Source organism: Notothenia coriiceps, unplaced genomic scaffold, assembly GCF_000735185.1.
Source record: "Notothenia coriiceps isolate Sejong01 unplaced genomic scaffold, NC01 NC01_scaffold00008045, whole genome shotgun sequence".
Classification (NCBI taxonomy): Eukaryota; Metazoa; Chordata; class Actinopteri; order Perciformes; family Nototheniidae; genus Notothenia; species Notothenia coriiceps.
The window spans coordinates 27257-45060 of NW_011340746.1; the positions used below are offsets into that span (position 1 = coordinate 27257).

The following is a 17804-nucleotide window of genomic DNA, read 5'->3' on the forward strand; positions in this document are numbered from 1 at the left end:
GTGCTTTTGTAAAGTAGCATGTAACCATATAATAAACATGTTATATTCTTTGCAAGCTCTTGTGGGGCCGCATTAAATTAAGTTGCAGGCCGGATTTGGCCCCCGGGCCTTGAGTTTGACACCCCTGCTTTAGATCATCTAATAAAGGGTTCAGCTATTAGGATTAAACAAGACAACACAGTGGTAGCAACATGCCAATCAAAAGGTAGCTGCCCTGCTATAACATCGATTTGACTCTAAATGGGAACATCGTTAGCATCCTAATGGCTCCCTCGACAACAAGTAATGGGATATATCCCTGTTGGATTTCGGTACAGATAACTGCTGTAAAGCCAACACATGTGTATGATACTCAATATGTTTTGCTCAGCAGGATTATCTCAGGATTAACACCACTTTGCGATTTTTGAAGCATAAATGTCAATCTCCAGTAGTAAAAAGCCAACATCAGGCTATAAACAAACTACATCAAGGTCGCATGGCTGCACGTCACCACCGCTAAGCTAAAGGCAGACTTGTGCAAGCATGATGTTGTTTCCTTGTCTCATTTTATCCCTTGTTAGCTGCATATTATAGTAGCTTTGGACAGTCTCAAGTGGTGAATTTACTGATGTATCTTAGTCTTAGGCAGAAAAGCAGAACCTTTTTCAAGGCTTATAACCACAAACACAAAAACTGTTGTTGAAGTGGTCAAATGAAAGAGCTCTATTGAAGAAGACTTTAATCTAGCAATAACTCATCAGGAAAATGTTTACTAAGATAGAAAGTGAAAACTCTTCTAGACTTCCATTTAAGTCTCGAGGACTGCTCTGGCCATTACAGAAATGCAGGTTTATGGCACTTCCATAGGATCACTTTTCAGGACTTGAAGTTGCCACTTGGATTACAAATATAGAAAAGTGAATTGAAGATCTCCATGGTGCAGAGCCATGCTACTTCTATGTGAATGCAGATGCTTTCAGACTGACATGAGCTCCAAAGAATAAAAAAAGAACCTGGCTAAACTTTTGCTGCATAACAACACAACATCCCCTCACCAACACTCTTCTCTGAGTTACTCTTTTTTAAAGTCTGAATGCCTGCTTAGTTTAAACGTTTCCACAAAAACTCACTTACGTTGGCACTTGATATAAATGGAGGAGCCGATTTGTCTCATATGGATGGATAGTGTCTGACAACTGACTGTTAAAGAAGGCAAGAATTAGGGAGCTCACCTTCAGATATCTGTCCTTTCCATTGCTTTTAAAATGATGGTAAAAAGAGTTGGTCTTCACTGTAACATCAAGGCGCTGGTGTAAGTAATGTAAGACGTGAGAACATTTCAGCGTGAAGAATGGCTCATTATCACACCTGCCTATCAGCTGCGATAGCACATGCACTTGGATAGAACACTGGGATTGAACTTTGCTTAACGCAGCCTCTCCTCAGAATCCCCTCCCATTTCCACCAAAATGTCACAGCGTCTGATAATCAACTGCTTTGAAAAGTCAAATGCCAGAGTTGAGCCTCTATTGAACCCATGGAGGTGGGTATTATCTACCTACATCTGCATGATTTAGACAAATTCATACGGAAATTAAGTACTTTACCGAACAGTTGGTGTCTTTCTGTAATAGGTACTTATCATTGTGAACGCTGAATATTCAAAATGGATGTTATTAACTGGGTTTGGTGGTATGGAATGCACTGTTATGTTTAGCAGTGCATATACTTTGGTTTATCCATAAAGTATGTAGAAAAAATACAAGATGAGGAAGATATAAAGAGATGGATAATTAGCTCCCTGGTTACACACATGTTGGCATAGGAACCATAAAGTACCATTAGGTTTGTTAGGCAGCTATCAGAGGGTTTACAGCATGATCAGTGCCAGAGGAAAAAGCAAGGATATATTATGAAATTCAAATAATTTGGCAAGAGTGCATACCGGGGGAAAAAAACACATTTTGTTTTGATGATGCAGATGGGTACGCAGTGATGTCAGTAATAATCAGAAGAGAGCATATTTAGCTTTTTGCTGAATTATTATGTATGCCTTAGTTGTTGCACATGAAGTGCATTCATAAAACATAATAGTGCACAGATAGTGCTTGCAGTATGATAGCGGGAGAGATACGTCATATACCCTGGGTTGGACACATTTTTTTTACACTTTGTCAATACTTTAGCTAATCTTCATACCAACCATTCAGAACTTTTTTTATTATAAAGTGAAAAAACCCCAAATGTATCTTACCAGTTGTCATGCATTTCTTTATTAAAATACCACACGTGTCATGGTTTAATCTCCCCCAAAACACAAGTAAATATTTTAAACTGAAGATGAATTAAGTTAATTTGCTATCAATGGACACACCGTATGTCACACCTAAACCAAGCTTCACCAGATTTGACAGAGGCTCGACATTACAAGCCTTCCTCCTATTTACTTCTCTTTTTTCCTTCTTATTTTTGGTAATAAGTTTGGTTATCTGTTCATTTTTAAACTACAGCTCGGCCAATTCATATTCACAAACGTTGGATAGAATTAAGCAAACATTGTTTGCTCTTTGGGGCTGGTAATTTTCCCAAGGACTCTTGATTTCTCACAAATGTTTAATAACAGCCTTATTGCTTATAATTATGTACACAGCTCTTTCTTCCCTGATTGTCATGTGTAAATATTTCTAAACACGTCCTAATAATCATATACATGTATCCTTAAGAATGTACCTACTTATACTTAATAAATAAATACAACAAAATAAAATAAATATATTAAAAATCAATTATATATATTATTATTATAAAAAATGTTTAAGCCAGTGGCCTCAGTTATTATGGTGATCTGAGAGTGCAAATACATAAATGCACTGTTTAAATAAGTATAGGAGAACACACCTTTATGACATTCAGCTTGAGTTTTTTTTTGCAAAGGGAGTGTAGGTCGCATTCACACCAGCCGCCTCGTATAGTCCGGTTGAATCGAACCCTGGTGCGTTTAGCCGCTTGGTGCGGTTCGTTTGGGTCGGTGTGAACGCAGTCCGAGACCTCTGAAGTGAACTAAACAACCGGACTCTGGTCCGCCCAAAAGAGGTGGTCTCGGAGCGCTTGCTAGTGAACTCTGAAGTGGTTCATCGCTGGTGTGAACGCAGTAGCACCAAAACATAGGAAGTGTAGTATTTACGCGTCACAAGAACGCGGATGTCTTTAAAATCTTCAACGAAAGACTCTTTCGCTAAAGATTTTGAAGACATCCGCGGTTGTTTAGTTAAAGAGTGAAGCAGAATGAAGTGTTGAACAGTGTCGTAACAGTAAAAATACTCCGTCAATTATACATAAAAGTCAGAGCCACCTGTCGTCTGTGAAAACTCCTGACTGCAGAACGTCTCTCATTATGTGTTATAATTTTTTAACTGATTATATAATCATATGCGCGGGCCGCTAGATACTGTTGATTAACAGCAGTGCCGATGCTCCATGGCGGAGGCTCCGGTAGAAATTGCCGGTGTCGTGTCAAATTATGCACCCCCGTCGTGAAATGCACCCCTTGACACAGGAACGCGCATTTGAACGTATAGTCCGCTAATCTATGTTGTCTTTTTTATGGTTGGGTTGTCGAATCCTGGATTTTGCATTAATTCGTCACTTATTTTTCAGTTAATTTTTTATTTAATAAATGTTTTTATTTAATTGTGACATCCTGTCTGTCTAGGCTACTTGTGCTTTACAATGTATTGTTTATTTTTACATCAAGTGCTTGAGGGTGGGATTAATATAATTTTTTTTATTTTGGGTGGTGCTTTTTATGAACAGCGTGGTTGCCACGATATGCACCCCTTGCTATCTCTGACAATAAACGTGTCACATGCATGAAACTTGCTCCATTTATTGGTACTAGTCCTACAAATATACCCTCCAAAGTGCTTGAGGGTGGGATTAATAGTAGCATCTTTTTTTGGGGGGGCGCTTTTTACGGCAGGCCAGGGGGTGCATTTCACGACGGGGGTACATCATTTGACACAACACCGGCTTTGCCCGCCTCGCCCACAGAGGCGGAGCAGCCGCAGCCGTCTTCGTTGCCCCAAACACCGCCACCCCTCGGCGACCCGCAAGTGCCAGAGGATCTCGGCAAAACAGAGCTTGCCCAGGTATATTTAAAAAAGCACCCAACTCGCCTGTACAGTGGGGTAGGGCGCTCATTTTGCAGCTCATGGTTTTGGAATATTCATGTAAAAAAGATGCCATCTTCTGCTATGCATGTAGACATTTCGGTTCAAGTAAGTCAGATGCCTTCACCACAACTGGCTACAACAACTGACGCCATGCTCTTGTACGTGATAAGGGACTGGGAAGGCATGAATCAAGCAATGAGCACATAGATCCATAGATCTCTTAATGTTGCTCTCGAAGTGCGCCAGATTGATGTTTTTAACTTCAATATTAAAAAAAAAAATCTTCCCGGGGGAGCATGTCCCCGGACCCCCCTAGAAGAGGTGAGGACCCCCTAGAGCAGTGGTTCCCAACCTTTTTTCCCAAGAGTCCCCCCAAATGACTCCTGTTGGAAGTTGAGCCCCCCCACACATAAGGGGGGGGNCACACACACACACACACACACACACACACACACACACACACACACACACACACACACACACACACACACACACACACACACACACAGAAAGCGAGGCACTACTAGGAGGCTTCCCTAGGCTAACAGGTATTTAGCATTGGGTGGAAAAGAAGAGGCATCACTCCGGCAGACAACAATGATATCGCTTCCTGACACTCCACCTCCTCTGGGTGTCCCCTTCACAACCCTTCTCCCTTTTTACAGACCGTTTCTTTCCTCTCTGCTCCCCGCTGCTCCAGATGTNCTTCCTGACACTCCACCTCCTCTGGGTGTCCCATTACAATATCTCTTCCTCTTTCTCCCTCTTTCAATCTTCCCCTCTGTCTGCCCCCCCCCCTTCCTCCATCACAGGCTGTCTTTCTGTCGCCTGCATCACTCTTCTTCTTTCTTCTTCTATCTTCCCCTCCTGTCACCTCCTCCATCCCTGTCGTATCCATCTCCCTCCTTCCCTCCTTCCCTCCTTCCCTCCTCTCACTGTTCATTCATTGGCGCAGGGGCAGAGATGACAGCGTCTGTCTCCCCCCCCCCCTTTTCCCTCCCCTCAAGCTGGTGGAAGGAGGGAGTGATAAATGCGGGGACGGCGGGAGTTCTGCGGTCGTGTGTTTGCCTCGCTTCGCCCACTGTACAGTGCACAGTGAGCTTGCTGTTACTGAGGGGAAACACGACGACACCAGTAATCTGTCAATCTGATCTGGCTGCCTTCCCCGTTTGCCAGATGCACAAGAGGAAGTGAGACGGGTGGGAGGAGGGAGAAGAAAGGGAGACAATGTGCGAGACTGAAAGTGAGTAGGAAGGGAGCAGAAAGGGAGAATTGATGATTGATGAGTGAGAGGGTTACAAAAAGAGGGGAGGGGGGGTAATTCACCAAGGAGAGGTGAAGCACTGAAATGAGAACATTGGTTTTATGGAGTTAAAGGCAGCACAAGATAGACAAAGAGAGGAAGAGTAGGGGAGATAAAGGCCAGTGAACGTACTCTCTTCATTTAATAGGGATTACAGGGCGGATCTGATGCACTTTGCAGGACCCCTCGCTCTGTCATGTGGCTCTATATTTAATTATTCGCTGCCTTTAAGAGGCCCGCCTTAGTCGCACAAAACTCCCTGCAATAATCCAAATTCATTTGAAACTGACACCAGATGGGGGCTGCCTGCCTGGCACCGGCTCCCAGTGACAAGTGGTTTTCATGGGCTGAGTATTGGTCACTCTGTGTGTGTGTGTGTGTGTGTGTGTGTGTGTGTGTGTGTGTGTGTGTGTGGGGGGGGGTTCCAGAAGGCCTGTACTCACTCTTAGCGAAGCGCGGCGGGTTGTCGTTCACGTCTGCGAGCGTGATGCTGACCGTGGTGGTGCCGGAGAGCCCCCCCATCTGCCCCGCCATGTCCTTAGCCTGGATCACAACCTGGTAGTTTTCCTTCACTTCTCTGTCCATGCCAGGGAGGGCGGTCTTGATCAGGCCTGAGGAGAAATGCACAGATTCTAATAAGTCAAGTCCATGTATACAGCCCTCAATCACAACCCTTGAATTTCTGTTTCAGATCAAATAAAAACGGTATTATATAGAAAAGCTTTAACAGTCAATATTCTGCTGATTCAGCATTTCAAATGTAAGACTTTGCTGCTTTGCGTACATGATATCAAACTGAATATATTTTGGGTGGATTAACCGAGGCTCAAAGGCATTTTTCACAATTCTTAGACATTTTATTTACAAAATTAGTAGTCAAGCAATCAAGACGTTAATCAACAGACTAATGCATAATGAAAATAATCATTAGTTGCAGCCCTTAACGCATTTTTCAATGTTTAATTTGATTGTTATAAATGACAAAAAGCTGATCTTGATTAAAATTGCAGGACGAAACTTTTAAACACTTTTGCTTAGAAGTTGAAAGAGACTCTGATGCATCACCAGCCCCTCATTTGCCGTTTTAGTCACTTTATATAACTGAATGCATTTTCTGAGGTGCGCTCAGCACAAGAGGACCTGTGAACTCACTGACCCTTCAGCTGCGGTCAACAATGTCCTCTGCGGCAGCAAAAATATATTTTGGGTGAGCGGGAACATAACATATGGGTCAATATCACTTCAAACTGATTCTTATTAAAATATCATGGTATGTTTTCATAATGTTATGTGAATGCAGCTATGATATTGAACAGAGCAAATACACAGCCTTAAAGTCACCATCAAACTATCCAAGTCTGACAGGTTCAACCTTTCCGAATCAAACAACTATTATGACATAAAAATAATGATATTCCTCCACAGGTGGACTGCGTATCAAAGATCACTGTATTTGCCTGGAAAAAAGCCCGGCTGCATCAGCTATATTAAATAAATGACATTTCATTTTTTAGATTTATGCATCTACAGGCTAGATAATTAAACCACTAGGAACATTTTATTACAGAGAGGTCAGTTCTCTTGCCGAGGAGGCGCGGCGGAAGTGAGCTCTGCGGTCACACAGGAGCACATTGTGGAGTCTGTGTTCTCGTGATTTAACTGGTAAGTGGACCAAAGGGCCAAAACCACAGCTTATTCCTTTAAATCTCCAATGTGCGTAACATTCGCCTCCAAATGCATTCAGCATCATTTCTCTCCCCTTTGGAATTAAGGCTCGGTTAGTATTCCGCCTTTTAAATGCCTTGAAGTTGCTTACTCCTGCGCTCTGACATGTTAGATGTCTAGTTTGGAGTCAGGACAGAGACTGGGTAAAGCAGTAATTGGCAGCATATTCAAAAGGTGTGCTGCGTCTCCCATCAGAGGCGGTCTTAAATCATGTCTTCTATTACATGTTGGAATTAGGAGCAGCATGAAAAAGAAGCAGGTGGAGGGAGAGAGGCAGACAGATGAGGTTCAGTGGGAGTAAAGTAAAACAAACAATTAAACCTCACCCTAAATAAACTAATTTGCAAACTTCATCACTTTCTGAATTGATGATTCATTGCATATCAAACAGACGTGGTGCATCATTCAAACTGAGATCAGACTGGCCTACGCTGTTTAAAAGGCCCTTCAACTTTTTTTCCATTCTTCTTCCTAATGATGTGCAATTTATCTCACGGACAACACGGTGTTACGAGAAAAGCGATCGTCGAGGAAAGGAAGCAAGCGTGTGCTCTACCTTTGTTACTGCCTAATGACTACAATGCACACACACCGAGGAGGAGAAGAGAAACAAATCCTGCTTATAATGTAATGTCCAGGCATGTCTTTGTGTAAAAGGGAATGTCAGCTTACATTCCACATGTGGGATAAACCATATTACTGTTAATCCCCGCGCTAATCTGCAAATGCCTTTTTTGTCGTTTCCCTTTTGTTTAAGCAAAAAAGACGGGATGTGTTCCAAAGCGTACATTAATGATTAAAACTAGCAAGCGGCTACATTTTCGGGGTTGGTGATTTGCCACTCACACTATAAATCCCCCCCCCCGCCTGTCAGCCAGCGAGAGGAGGCAGACGTGTTGGTATTTTTGGTTCAGTTCAAGGAGAATTCACAGCCTTCCAGGAGTTATTTTCTGATAAATTGTTTTAATTTTCTTTCTTGGTAAAGCTCAGCTTGCCTCCTCTATTCCTGTGTCAGTTAGTGATTTGTTCTGTTTTTAGCAGAATGGCCACCTCCAGATGAAAGGGTGTAAAGGTGTGGGTTACATATGCGGGTGGAGAGTGCAATGGCAGTTGCCTTGTTACAGCGAGGATAAGAGCTTTTCTACTGAAGACATACTGAAGAGTTGTGCACATTATTCAGAAAGCACGGCCGCAGTGAATGCTGTTCTACTGAGGCTAAACTTGGTGGGGAGACAGTATAATCTTTGACTTTTCTTTTCTGGATTTATACTCACAATACATTTTTTTAGCCTTTGGATTCCGAAGGACTAACAAACAAAACTTGATTTAGTTGTTTTGATATATTTCTGAAATCAAATGGTATTGCTCCGGAGCTGTACATATCTCAATAATGCACAGACATAAAAGTGAATGGGTCATTTTTGTGTCCGTAGTGTTTCTAACACATATAAATAAAATAGCATTCTTTTAACCGGATTCCAAATTAAAGTCGATTCCAAAGAACATCCATTTTGAAGCATCTAAAAGCTTTAGTTATACTTTATTCGAAGACGTAAATGCTTTTTTCTTCAGGATACACATTTCTCAAAAGTCCTTGAGCAAAGCCATTTCTTTTTCTACATCAAACTTGGAGGAATAAACACAAAGTATGACCCGGGAGCTGAATACGAGTATTTGTGAGTTGTTTTTTCCTACTGACCGGTTTCTGGGTCCACAGAGAAGTATGGCTGGCCCTCCAGGATGCTGTACACCACGCGGGCGCTGTTCCCGTAGGTGGCGTCGTCGGCGTCTGCGGCTGTCACCTGAATCACGGAGGTGCCTGGTGGGGGGGGGGGGGGAAAGAAGATTCATAACAATGACTTCTATCAACTCTACAATACTGCTGGGTAACTACTCAAGCTGATGCACCTTCTGACGAGGTGTCCGACCCTCTTCTAATCCTGCAGAATGTGACTGAGCATTTCTGTCCCTTTGCATTACCCCAACCAATCTTTATCCTCGGCCACTTATACCCTCACACGTGATTGATTTTCATGAGTAATCGATAAGTCCTAATGTATTTTTCTAAGTATATCTCTCTAAGCATAGCAGCGCCACCGATACCGGCTCTTTGCAAACCCCAAGAAGCCTATTAGTGTATCCACAGATCTGTAGTGTCTAAGAAGCCAAATATCTGATCGTAGGCGAAAGACTGTGATCCATTTTCACTTCCAGGGAGGCTGAAGCCCTATTTCAGTAGAACAAAGGGAAACGGTTAGCCAAGTGCTACCTCCCAAATGGCGCCTTGCGGGGCCAAGTGTTGCCTCATTACATGCAGAGGAAAATTAATTGAGTAGAAATATTTAATGGCAAAGTGGTATAAATATAGAATTGTGAAATACAATGGGATAACGGCCCTGTGAAACTTCACTAATTTGATGTCAGCTCTGATCTGTAAGGGGTGACAGGGAGAGTTTCCCTCCTTTTAAAATCAATGTCATTCGTATGGGTGACGGATGTTCTGGGGAAAGAAACTGTAAAACCAAAAAGCAGAGAGAGAAAGACCACGGCTGTCTGATTTGCTGTAAGTGACAGTTCGGAGGATTCCTGAGTAAGTTCACCGAACCTTGATGACTAATACCTTTAACTAGGGAATTAGACTCAAAGAGGCTTTTCTGACACGGCGGCTTTTAGAAAAATATCACTGATCCACATCAGCCATCTCATCGCTGACTTTAAGCTTCGGAGAAAATAATTTTCTGACAAACAAAGTCAGGAACGATCGCAGTTTTTGTGCAGGGGGAGTAAATGACCTCAAGTGTAATCGTTCAGATGTCAAAGAAGGGGCGCGTCAAAGGAGGGGCGCGTCAAAGTCGTCCGAGCACAAGAGTCCAAAGAAGAGAATGTCAGAGCCGTGAGACGATAATACATCTCAAAGTGTATGTCACATTTAAAGGGGCAGTGTCTGGACGTAGTCACTCGTGAACACATGCTCTGCCAACCAGTGACATCACACCTCGGTTGTTGCCATGGGCACCCGTGCTGCCCTTAGATAAGTGCTGGCCTCTCTCTTGGGCTTACTGAACCAAGTGACAACTCTGTCACATGTCTGGGCTGCAGGACCGATGTCCCTCAGCCTCCAAAGCTCAACAGCAGCAGAACAGAACAGAGAGTTCAAACCATGTTTTCATGCAAGTATTGATTAGGAGCCTTTTTATATTGTGTATCTATATTCATGAGTTCACTGTGTACTTTTAGACTAAGAGCTAGAGCTAAAGTGCACAGTAAATTAAAGTTTAATCTGGAGCCGAATGACAAGAAGGAATGATAATGTGAACAGAAAATGGTCTAAGAATCAGACCCTGCAGAAGTGAAATCTGAAGTTATTCACTATGAGGAAACAGCTGCTGGTAATTCAATTAAATACAGTTTTAATAAGATACAATACTGTATTTAAAAGATTATCTGCACCAGTGCTGTAACCGTGACAGAAACACTTTACCTTGTTTATTTTCGGCACATAAAACAGCTTCTAGTCTCATTTAATTAGCCGGGCCCTCTATGTTAAGCCTGCATCATTATTATGATTGATAAAGTCCCATTGATCCAGTAAGTCTGCCATTTTGAAATGTCTCTATCCAATCTGAATCATAAGCCTTTTAATCCAGCTGCATAAACACCTTCATTCGTGTAATTATTGTGTGCTTTTGATTAATACATTTGTTTTCACATACTGAATGCGACTCTCTTTGCCGGCTGTGCACAGAAAATATTTATTTTAATTACTGTTATTAATTTGCTAATCTGTTTTTGCATTTAGTTTTTGTTTTATCAATTCAATCTTTAATTTCCCTTTGTGGAAGAAATATCTCTGGGGTTGGGGTGGCTGTATGGATACAGTGGCCTGTGTCAGCTAACATATGTGATATTTAATTATTTATTCAGTTAGATTGTTACGTGGGCACATCATCATCGGACAAACACATACGCATAATAGATGTGCAATAGGTATAAAACAGATTGAGAGTATAATTATTTTTCTATCCTTGGAAAAACTGTCTTACTTTGTTATCGTTGAATAAACCGTATTTAATTGTGTCTTAATTTACATGATTTAATTTCATATTCTGTTCTTGTACATATCCCATATTCTATTGACATGTATACAGACTTTTTGCACTACTTTTTATTTTGTATTTTATTATATATGTTGCATTGTTGGAGGAGCTCAGGTCAGAAGAATGTCATTGCCATTTCTGCCCTGTAGCTTTGTGCATCTTTGAATCTTGAATCTTTAAAGAAGTCAATGAATGGTATTATCAGGAATATACGTCGAGAGCTTACCGATGTCAGACATTTCAGGGACCCTGGCCATGTACGGGTCCTTGGTGAAGCGCGGCTCGTTGTCGTTGATGTCGTGGATCTTGATGATGAACTCGGACTCCCCCTCCAGCGCCTCGTTGGTGAAGCGGTTGACGGCCTTGGCCCGGAGGATGTAGTAGGCCTTCTCCTCCCGATCCAGCCTCTTGGTGGCGTGAATATCCCCAGACTTCTCGTCTATCCTGAAGAGAGACCCGGCCCCCTCCCCTGTGAGGACGTACCTCGTGTTCCCATCTCCTCGATCTGAATCCGAGTGAAGCTGTGGGGAGAAAAAAAAGAATCATGATCCCTGCAGAACCATACAACAATTTTAAGCAACAGTTTGTGGCGTTTTCATTCTAATACATTTCCACTTTGCAGCTCTCTATTGCTAATTGTTAAAGCACAACAGTGATTCAAAGTTCACTTTATGAAAGCTTTTACATTTGCTTAATGTGCTCTTATGAACACCAAATGTCAGCTAGCTTCTCTCCAGAGACATATCTTCAAATTGCTATGAGCAGAAATAGCCACGGTGAACAGAAACCTCATCTACATAAAGTCCAAGAAAAAAGACAAATATCAGAGCACCCGCTGCACCGTTTGATTGACAGGTGATCACCGAGAAGTGAAGTGCAAACAAAAACAAACATCTAAGCCTAAATCACTTAGTACCAAAGATGTCAACAGAATCAAATTACAAAGTAAAATCACAGTTCCCCGCTTAAATATTTCTGATACACTGTGCACATATCAGCAATCTGACCAATCTGGGTCTTGGCAAAGAAGCAGTGACAGCTTTGATAAGTGTGTTTGGTGTTGTTTAACAGATTCATATCATCTTTAGTAAACTGTCATCGCGTCATCTGTGAAAATTCGTATCCTGCCGAGCAGAAAACACAGAGTCGGAGCATTTATGTTGCATTTTACTGGCATTGCACTTTCAGGTTGTCATCACGCTTCTTACCGCAGGGCCACCGTGGCATTTTCACAGTGCTGTAAAACAGAATGCCAGTGGGTCGAAGTCTGTGAAGTACCAGCATGACTGCGCTCACGTCCGCCGCCTGCCAATCCCTGATGGATCAGCAACATGACCAACATGCCAGAGGACCACCAGTGTCCACTTGTCTGTGGAGCTTCTCATTATTATTTACTTTCTCTCTCTCCATCTCCTGTTTAATTTTTTTTCTGCATGAACAGCAGCTTAGCATGCGCTGACATTTTAATTCCACCACCAAATCCCCCCAACATATTTATCTCCGGGAACTCATCAAAAGCTTGTCCAGTCATTTTCCCCTCCCACTACTTTCCTGCCCACTTCCCATTCCCCTCTTTAATAACCAAGGACACGGTAATAATTGCAGGGGGAGGCAAAGGGCAAAAAGAGGTTACATGTTTTCAAAGTAAAAAACCGTGGCCATCCGAATGTTTACGCCGACGAGTGGGCACAAGTACGTGATTCCTATGTGTGCTGTTGACACCTCGTTAACTCAAGTGAGCCACCGCGTTTGATTTTGACAGTTCGAATGCATATTTGTGTCTACAAGCGTTTCTGGCTGTGCCGGTGGACAGACTGAGGGGGGATATTGTGCGTTCCAGCTGGGTCACGTGGGAGCACATTGCAAAGTCTCCCTTCTCATCATATATTAAAAAGCTTTTCATCCCAGGTGCTCGGAGGCTTTACTAATTCATGCTGTTATATCAGGGCAAAGCTGGCACGTGAGACGAACAGCTTTGTGGATTAGCATCTTTAACACTATTTTGTTCGCCTGCTTGAATGCTGGTTAAAATGACTGTTTTCATTCCTTTCTCTGTCTGTCTCACCGAGCCGGTCGGGTGTGTTACAGAATTTCAGTATCTTTTCGGATTAGGATCTGGAGTGGCGCACTGTTTCATTAAACCACTTGTATTTTGGTCACAACAACTCTCATTTTATTTTTATTCCCTCCGTCTAACCAAGCCAAGAGAATATCCTGCGCATTTTTATTTGTTTACCATTCTGCTTTACAGTACGTGCTTCCAACAGAGACTCAGTTGGCTGAAAACAATCCACTTCAACATTATTATCTTTCTCCCGCTGTTATAGCTGCAATGTCCTTTCCTATGATTGTCTATCAAGCTGCCTATCTCAGCCGGCACAACAATTCAGTTAATAACCATCGAGACCTCTCTTTCAGAGATGTGAGATAGACAGTGTGACATATGCTGTGTCGACTGTCATTTCTATGGAAACAGAGAGTTCTTGTGGTCTCAAGAGTTCCTCCTCGTTCCCCTCAAGGATATTACAAGGCAGTATCGAACTCCATCACCCGCTGCAATGACCCTGTCCCTCCCAGTTGCCCACCTTGCTGGTGAGGAACATTTACTGCAACCCTTCTACTCAAATTAAGAGCAGAAAAAAAAAACCTCTCCCGGAAATCAATGTGGGAGCCCAACGTGCATCCACAATGGCCCTCTGATCAATTTATATCGAAAATACAATTAAACTGTCACAGGGGGAGAACAGAAAGCCACATGTGCATTCAGTATGGTCACCAAGAAGCTCTGGCACATCAATAGCTAGCCTTTTCTCCTTTGCCCTCCTATGGTACCGAATCGTAAAAAAGGCAGAGAGCATGACGCTATAGCCATTAACACAGAGACTTCTGGTCTTTTTATAAAGAAAGAAAGAGGAAACGAAAAAAGAAAAATCCATCTTATCAAGTCATTCTGTCTATAATAGTGGCCCAATATCCTCATCTTCTAAAATGAAAAGCTTTCCTGCAGATTGTTAGATGAGAAAACTACACCACTTTCATATTTTATAGAAAGTAGACTACAGCCAGTATAAGCTTAGTTTAGCATAAAGCATAAAGGAAGTCATACACAATGAGGACAGATGTGACACGGTGTGTTAATGATGTTTAAATGGGCTGCTATGGTCTTATTTTGGGACAAATAGCTTTTTCCCATTTCTACTCTTAAAGTGATGTGGTCCCTTCATATTTACATGATAATTACATCACTAATCGCATAAATTATGTTTTCCTAACTAATGTAATCTAAATATATTCTTCTTGTTTCTTTAAAAACAACTTTTGCAAGAGAAAGTGATTTTTTTTCAAAAAATCAAACATGAAACTTGAGTTAGAGATTCTTTGAAATGAGTGGAGTTCTAGGAAAATAAGGCTCAAAGGCAAACATGTCTACAAAATATGTCTTGGCAGTGAATCAGCTGTGAAGCAAACTAATGTTCATTTACTGAAACCATTATATCATCAATACAATGCTATATATTTCAAAACCCTCCACTCAATTAGCTTTCTCAGCAGTGATTTCAAATGGTTGGCATTTTTTCACAGTAGAAGATATTTATTTCTATTCCTATGTGCTCCATCTTTCAGTTTGAAGTGGGCTCAGTAGTGAAGTGGTACTCATCAGACATCTGTGCGTGAGAACTTAGAAGCGAGCCGTCTTTGTTTGTGAAATTAATCAGCTTCAAGTGCAGCAAATGTTAGTGCAGACTCGATCTGGCCGCCATTTGTTCTTCACTCAAGTTAGGCCCAAAAGATGGCACTGAAAATGGGCTGCTAAGGGCAATTAGCCAGTTAGCCTTTAAGGCCTTGTGTCCTGGCCTGTCGAGAACTGGCTGCCTTCTATGAAGCCAGATGGTAGCCTCAGACTGCGCACAAAAATAGCCTATCAAATGTGCATTGATGTGTAAACTTGCGATATGCCATCAGAGCTGCAGAGACTTAAAGGTGAAATGTCCCTTAACATATATTTCCTCTTTTGTGGACCTCTGACATCTTTAGTTCTTTGTGCCATACATAATTTCCAGCATGTTATCTTTTAATTAAAAGAAATTCTCAACAGTTTGTTTACTTTGCTACAGGGCCGTAGCTGAGGTCGTGTCCTCACTGTTGTTTCTTTTTTGGAGTCGTTTTTTAAAAGGTCCCCTATTGTACTCTTTTTCATCAATATATTATAGTTCTCAGATTTATACAAAACATGTCTCTGAAGTGTTTGGCTCGAAATACCAAACATATCATGCATTGTAGCATCCCATAATCCCCTCTGTCTCAGCCCTGTTTCCAAAGTGCTGATTCTCTGTCTGTTACTTTAGATGAAAATAAGGAGCCCCTTCCCACGCCCCTCGGAGAGAGATTTGGTTAAAAATAATACAATGGTGCTCTAGGAGAAGATTCAGGTCATAAGGTGGGGGGGAGGGTGGGGGGGCTGGGGGGGTTACCTTGGTTGGTGATTGGCTAATGGCTACATAAGCCAAAAAAATCGTTATGATTCAGACAGGTTTTTATATAAATGGATCAGGACAAAAAGTTATCAAATATTTTTTCCTGACATTTTCAGAATCTCTTTACACAGAGGGGGACACATGTTTCTGTATAAAATAAATAAAAAAGTGGATTTTGCACAGTAGGTGACCTTTAAGATTGTATAATTACATGAAAACTATCTATGGGGTCCATAAGGTAGATACCAACTTGGCTGTTTGATGATAAGAAATGAATTAATCTCACCCCGTCAAAATCAACGGGTGTTCAAACAGTAGTGGGCAGGCGATAGCATGAAAACAATTGCAAGATGTTGTAGTGATGTCGAAGTATCTCGCGCCGACATCGCCTCTCCCCCTGCAACGTTGTCAGACAGATGTTTGCCGGGCCTCGTCGCTGCATGACCTCATCACACCCTTTCCTCCACTGCTCACACGTCGCAGGAGAAGAGCATAATTGAAGTCGCCCCCTCCCAACACACACGCAGGAACTTATCGCCTAATCAACAAACACTGCCAATGTGTGCTCCAAGCCGCGGCTGGAGACAGCAGAGGTTGCCATGGCGCGGGTACAGCCAGCCCGGCGCCATATTGCAAACTCCTTGCCTCTTTGCCAAGGTGAGCAGCTGGTATGCCAGGTGAGCAGCTGGTAGTGGGGGGGGGGAACAGAGACCAACAATCATCCCACCCCCCAACAAACAAAAACAAACAATCCTTGCACCTTTCCGCTCGGCTGCCATAAGACGCTTGAGTCTTTTCCCCCAGGTCGCTTCAACCGCTGAGTATTCAGGACTGGGAAGAATATTATGTCTGTGTTCATCTGCCGCTTTTTTATTTCCTCTGATTTCCAGCCCATTACTGGAGGCGGACGTGTGTGTGTGTGTCTGTGTGTGTGTGTGTGTGTGTGTGTGTGTGTGTGTGTGTGTGTGTGTGTGTGTGTGTGTGTGTGTGTGTGTGTGTGTGTGTGTGCACGCTGGTGTGTTTGTTCACATTCAGAGAACATTGCTCACTTGCTAGGGACTGTGTTGAAGAGTCTACCCGGCAGACCCAGAACCACTGGGGCCTATCAGGGGCTGTAAATACTTTATGAGATATGATAGTACAGCACAAACACTCCTAAACCACAGGCCATTAACCATTTTCAGTGGATGTGTGCCCTTTGGTAAAGTAAGAAATAATGAAATAAACAAATATTCTCTTCCCCCAGTGACAGCGCGGACCCTCGGAGGCCTGTATGCAGCTCGCGTGCTAATGAGAGGCAGTGTACGATTCCCCCTCCTGCAGGAAAAAAATAAATTGTTGGGCAATACAGCAAGATTATCAAGATTAGCAGCCAACCAGCTCCACAACAAGACACCGGTGGAGTCTCCTGTTCCCCTTCATCTCGATCGCTTCCCTTAATTCCTTCCTGTTCCAACTGCCATTGTTATGCTTGCTCAGGAAAGATTAAACTTTCATTTGTTAGCACTTCACAACTCGATAACGCCTTTGAAAAAAAGCAACCGGGGGAGATTGAGTTTACCAAATAACCGGAGACGGGATGTTGTAATTCAAGTGTAGTTTCATCATTCTATCTTTTACTGTGTGTCAAAAGCTGCTCCCTTGTTTATAATAACCTGCCATTGTGTTATTTCCAATTCATTTTTTTCTCCACTAACAAAAGTGGTTTTGTTCCCTGCTGTGTTCTCTGGTTGCAATGATGTCACTTGCAATGACAAAAGCCTTCCCTTTTGTGTTTCTGGTATTGTTGTTTTTTTCTTCAGGCCCACTTGATGCGGATATGGCCTCCACCTGAGGATATGGATGCAGATGGTTGTTCTCTTTGTTGAGGCACGTGTTCAACTCAAAAGCTATTCATACCGTTTAGGGCCTTATTCATCACTTGTACTTAATCAAGCAATTAACAAACAGTAATTGCAATCAGATAAGATCCACCAACTACAATCCTATGAGACAACTGGCTAGCGAGCTAACACTGTGGAGAAGCTCCCAGCTGCATGTACTTGGGGGG

At 42.4% G+C, this 17804-nt stretch overlaps 1 protein-coding gene across 1 annotated transcript in view; it reads right to left on the reverse strand.

The window, feature by feature from the left end:
* LOC104944389 (cadherin-9-like) overlaps positions 1-17804 on the reverse strand; it is a gene marked incomplete at its 3' end in the record, with an annotated part of 39851 nt that overhangs the window by 1195 nt on the left and 20852 nt on the right. Inside the window, exons 3-5 of the mRNA XM_010769913.1 lie at positions 11506-11800; positions 8882-9001; positions 5901-6068 (exon numbers count right to left, since the gene is read on the reverse strand). Coding sequence (XP_010768215.1) covers positions 5901-6068; positions 8882-9001; positions 11506-11800 — 583 coding nt within the window. The remainder of the gene's footprint in view (positions 1-5900; positions 6069-8881; positions 9002-11505; positions 11801-17804) is intronic.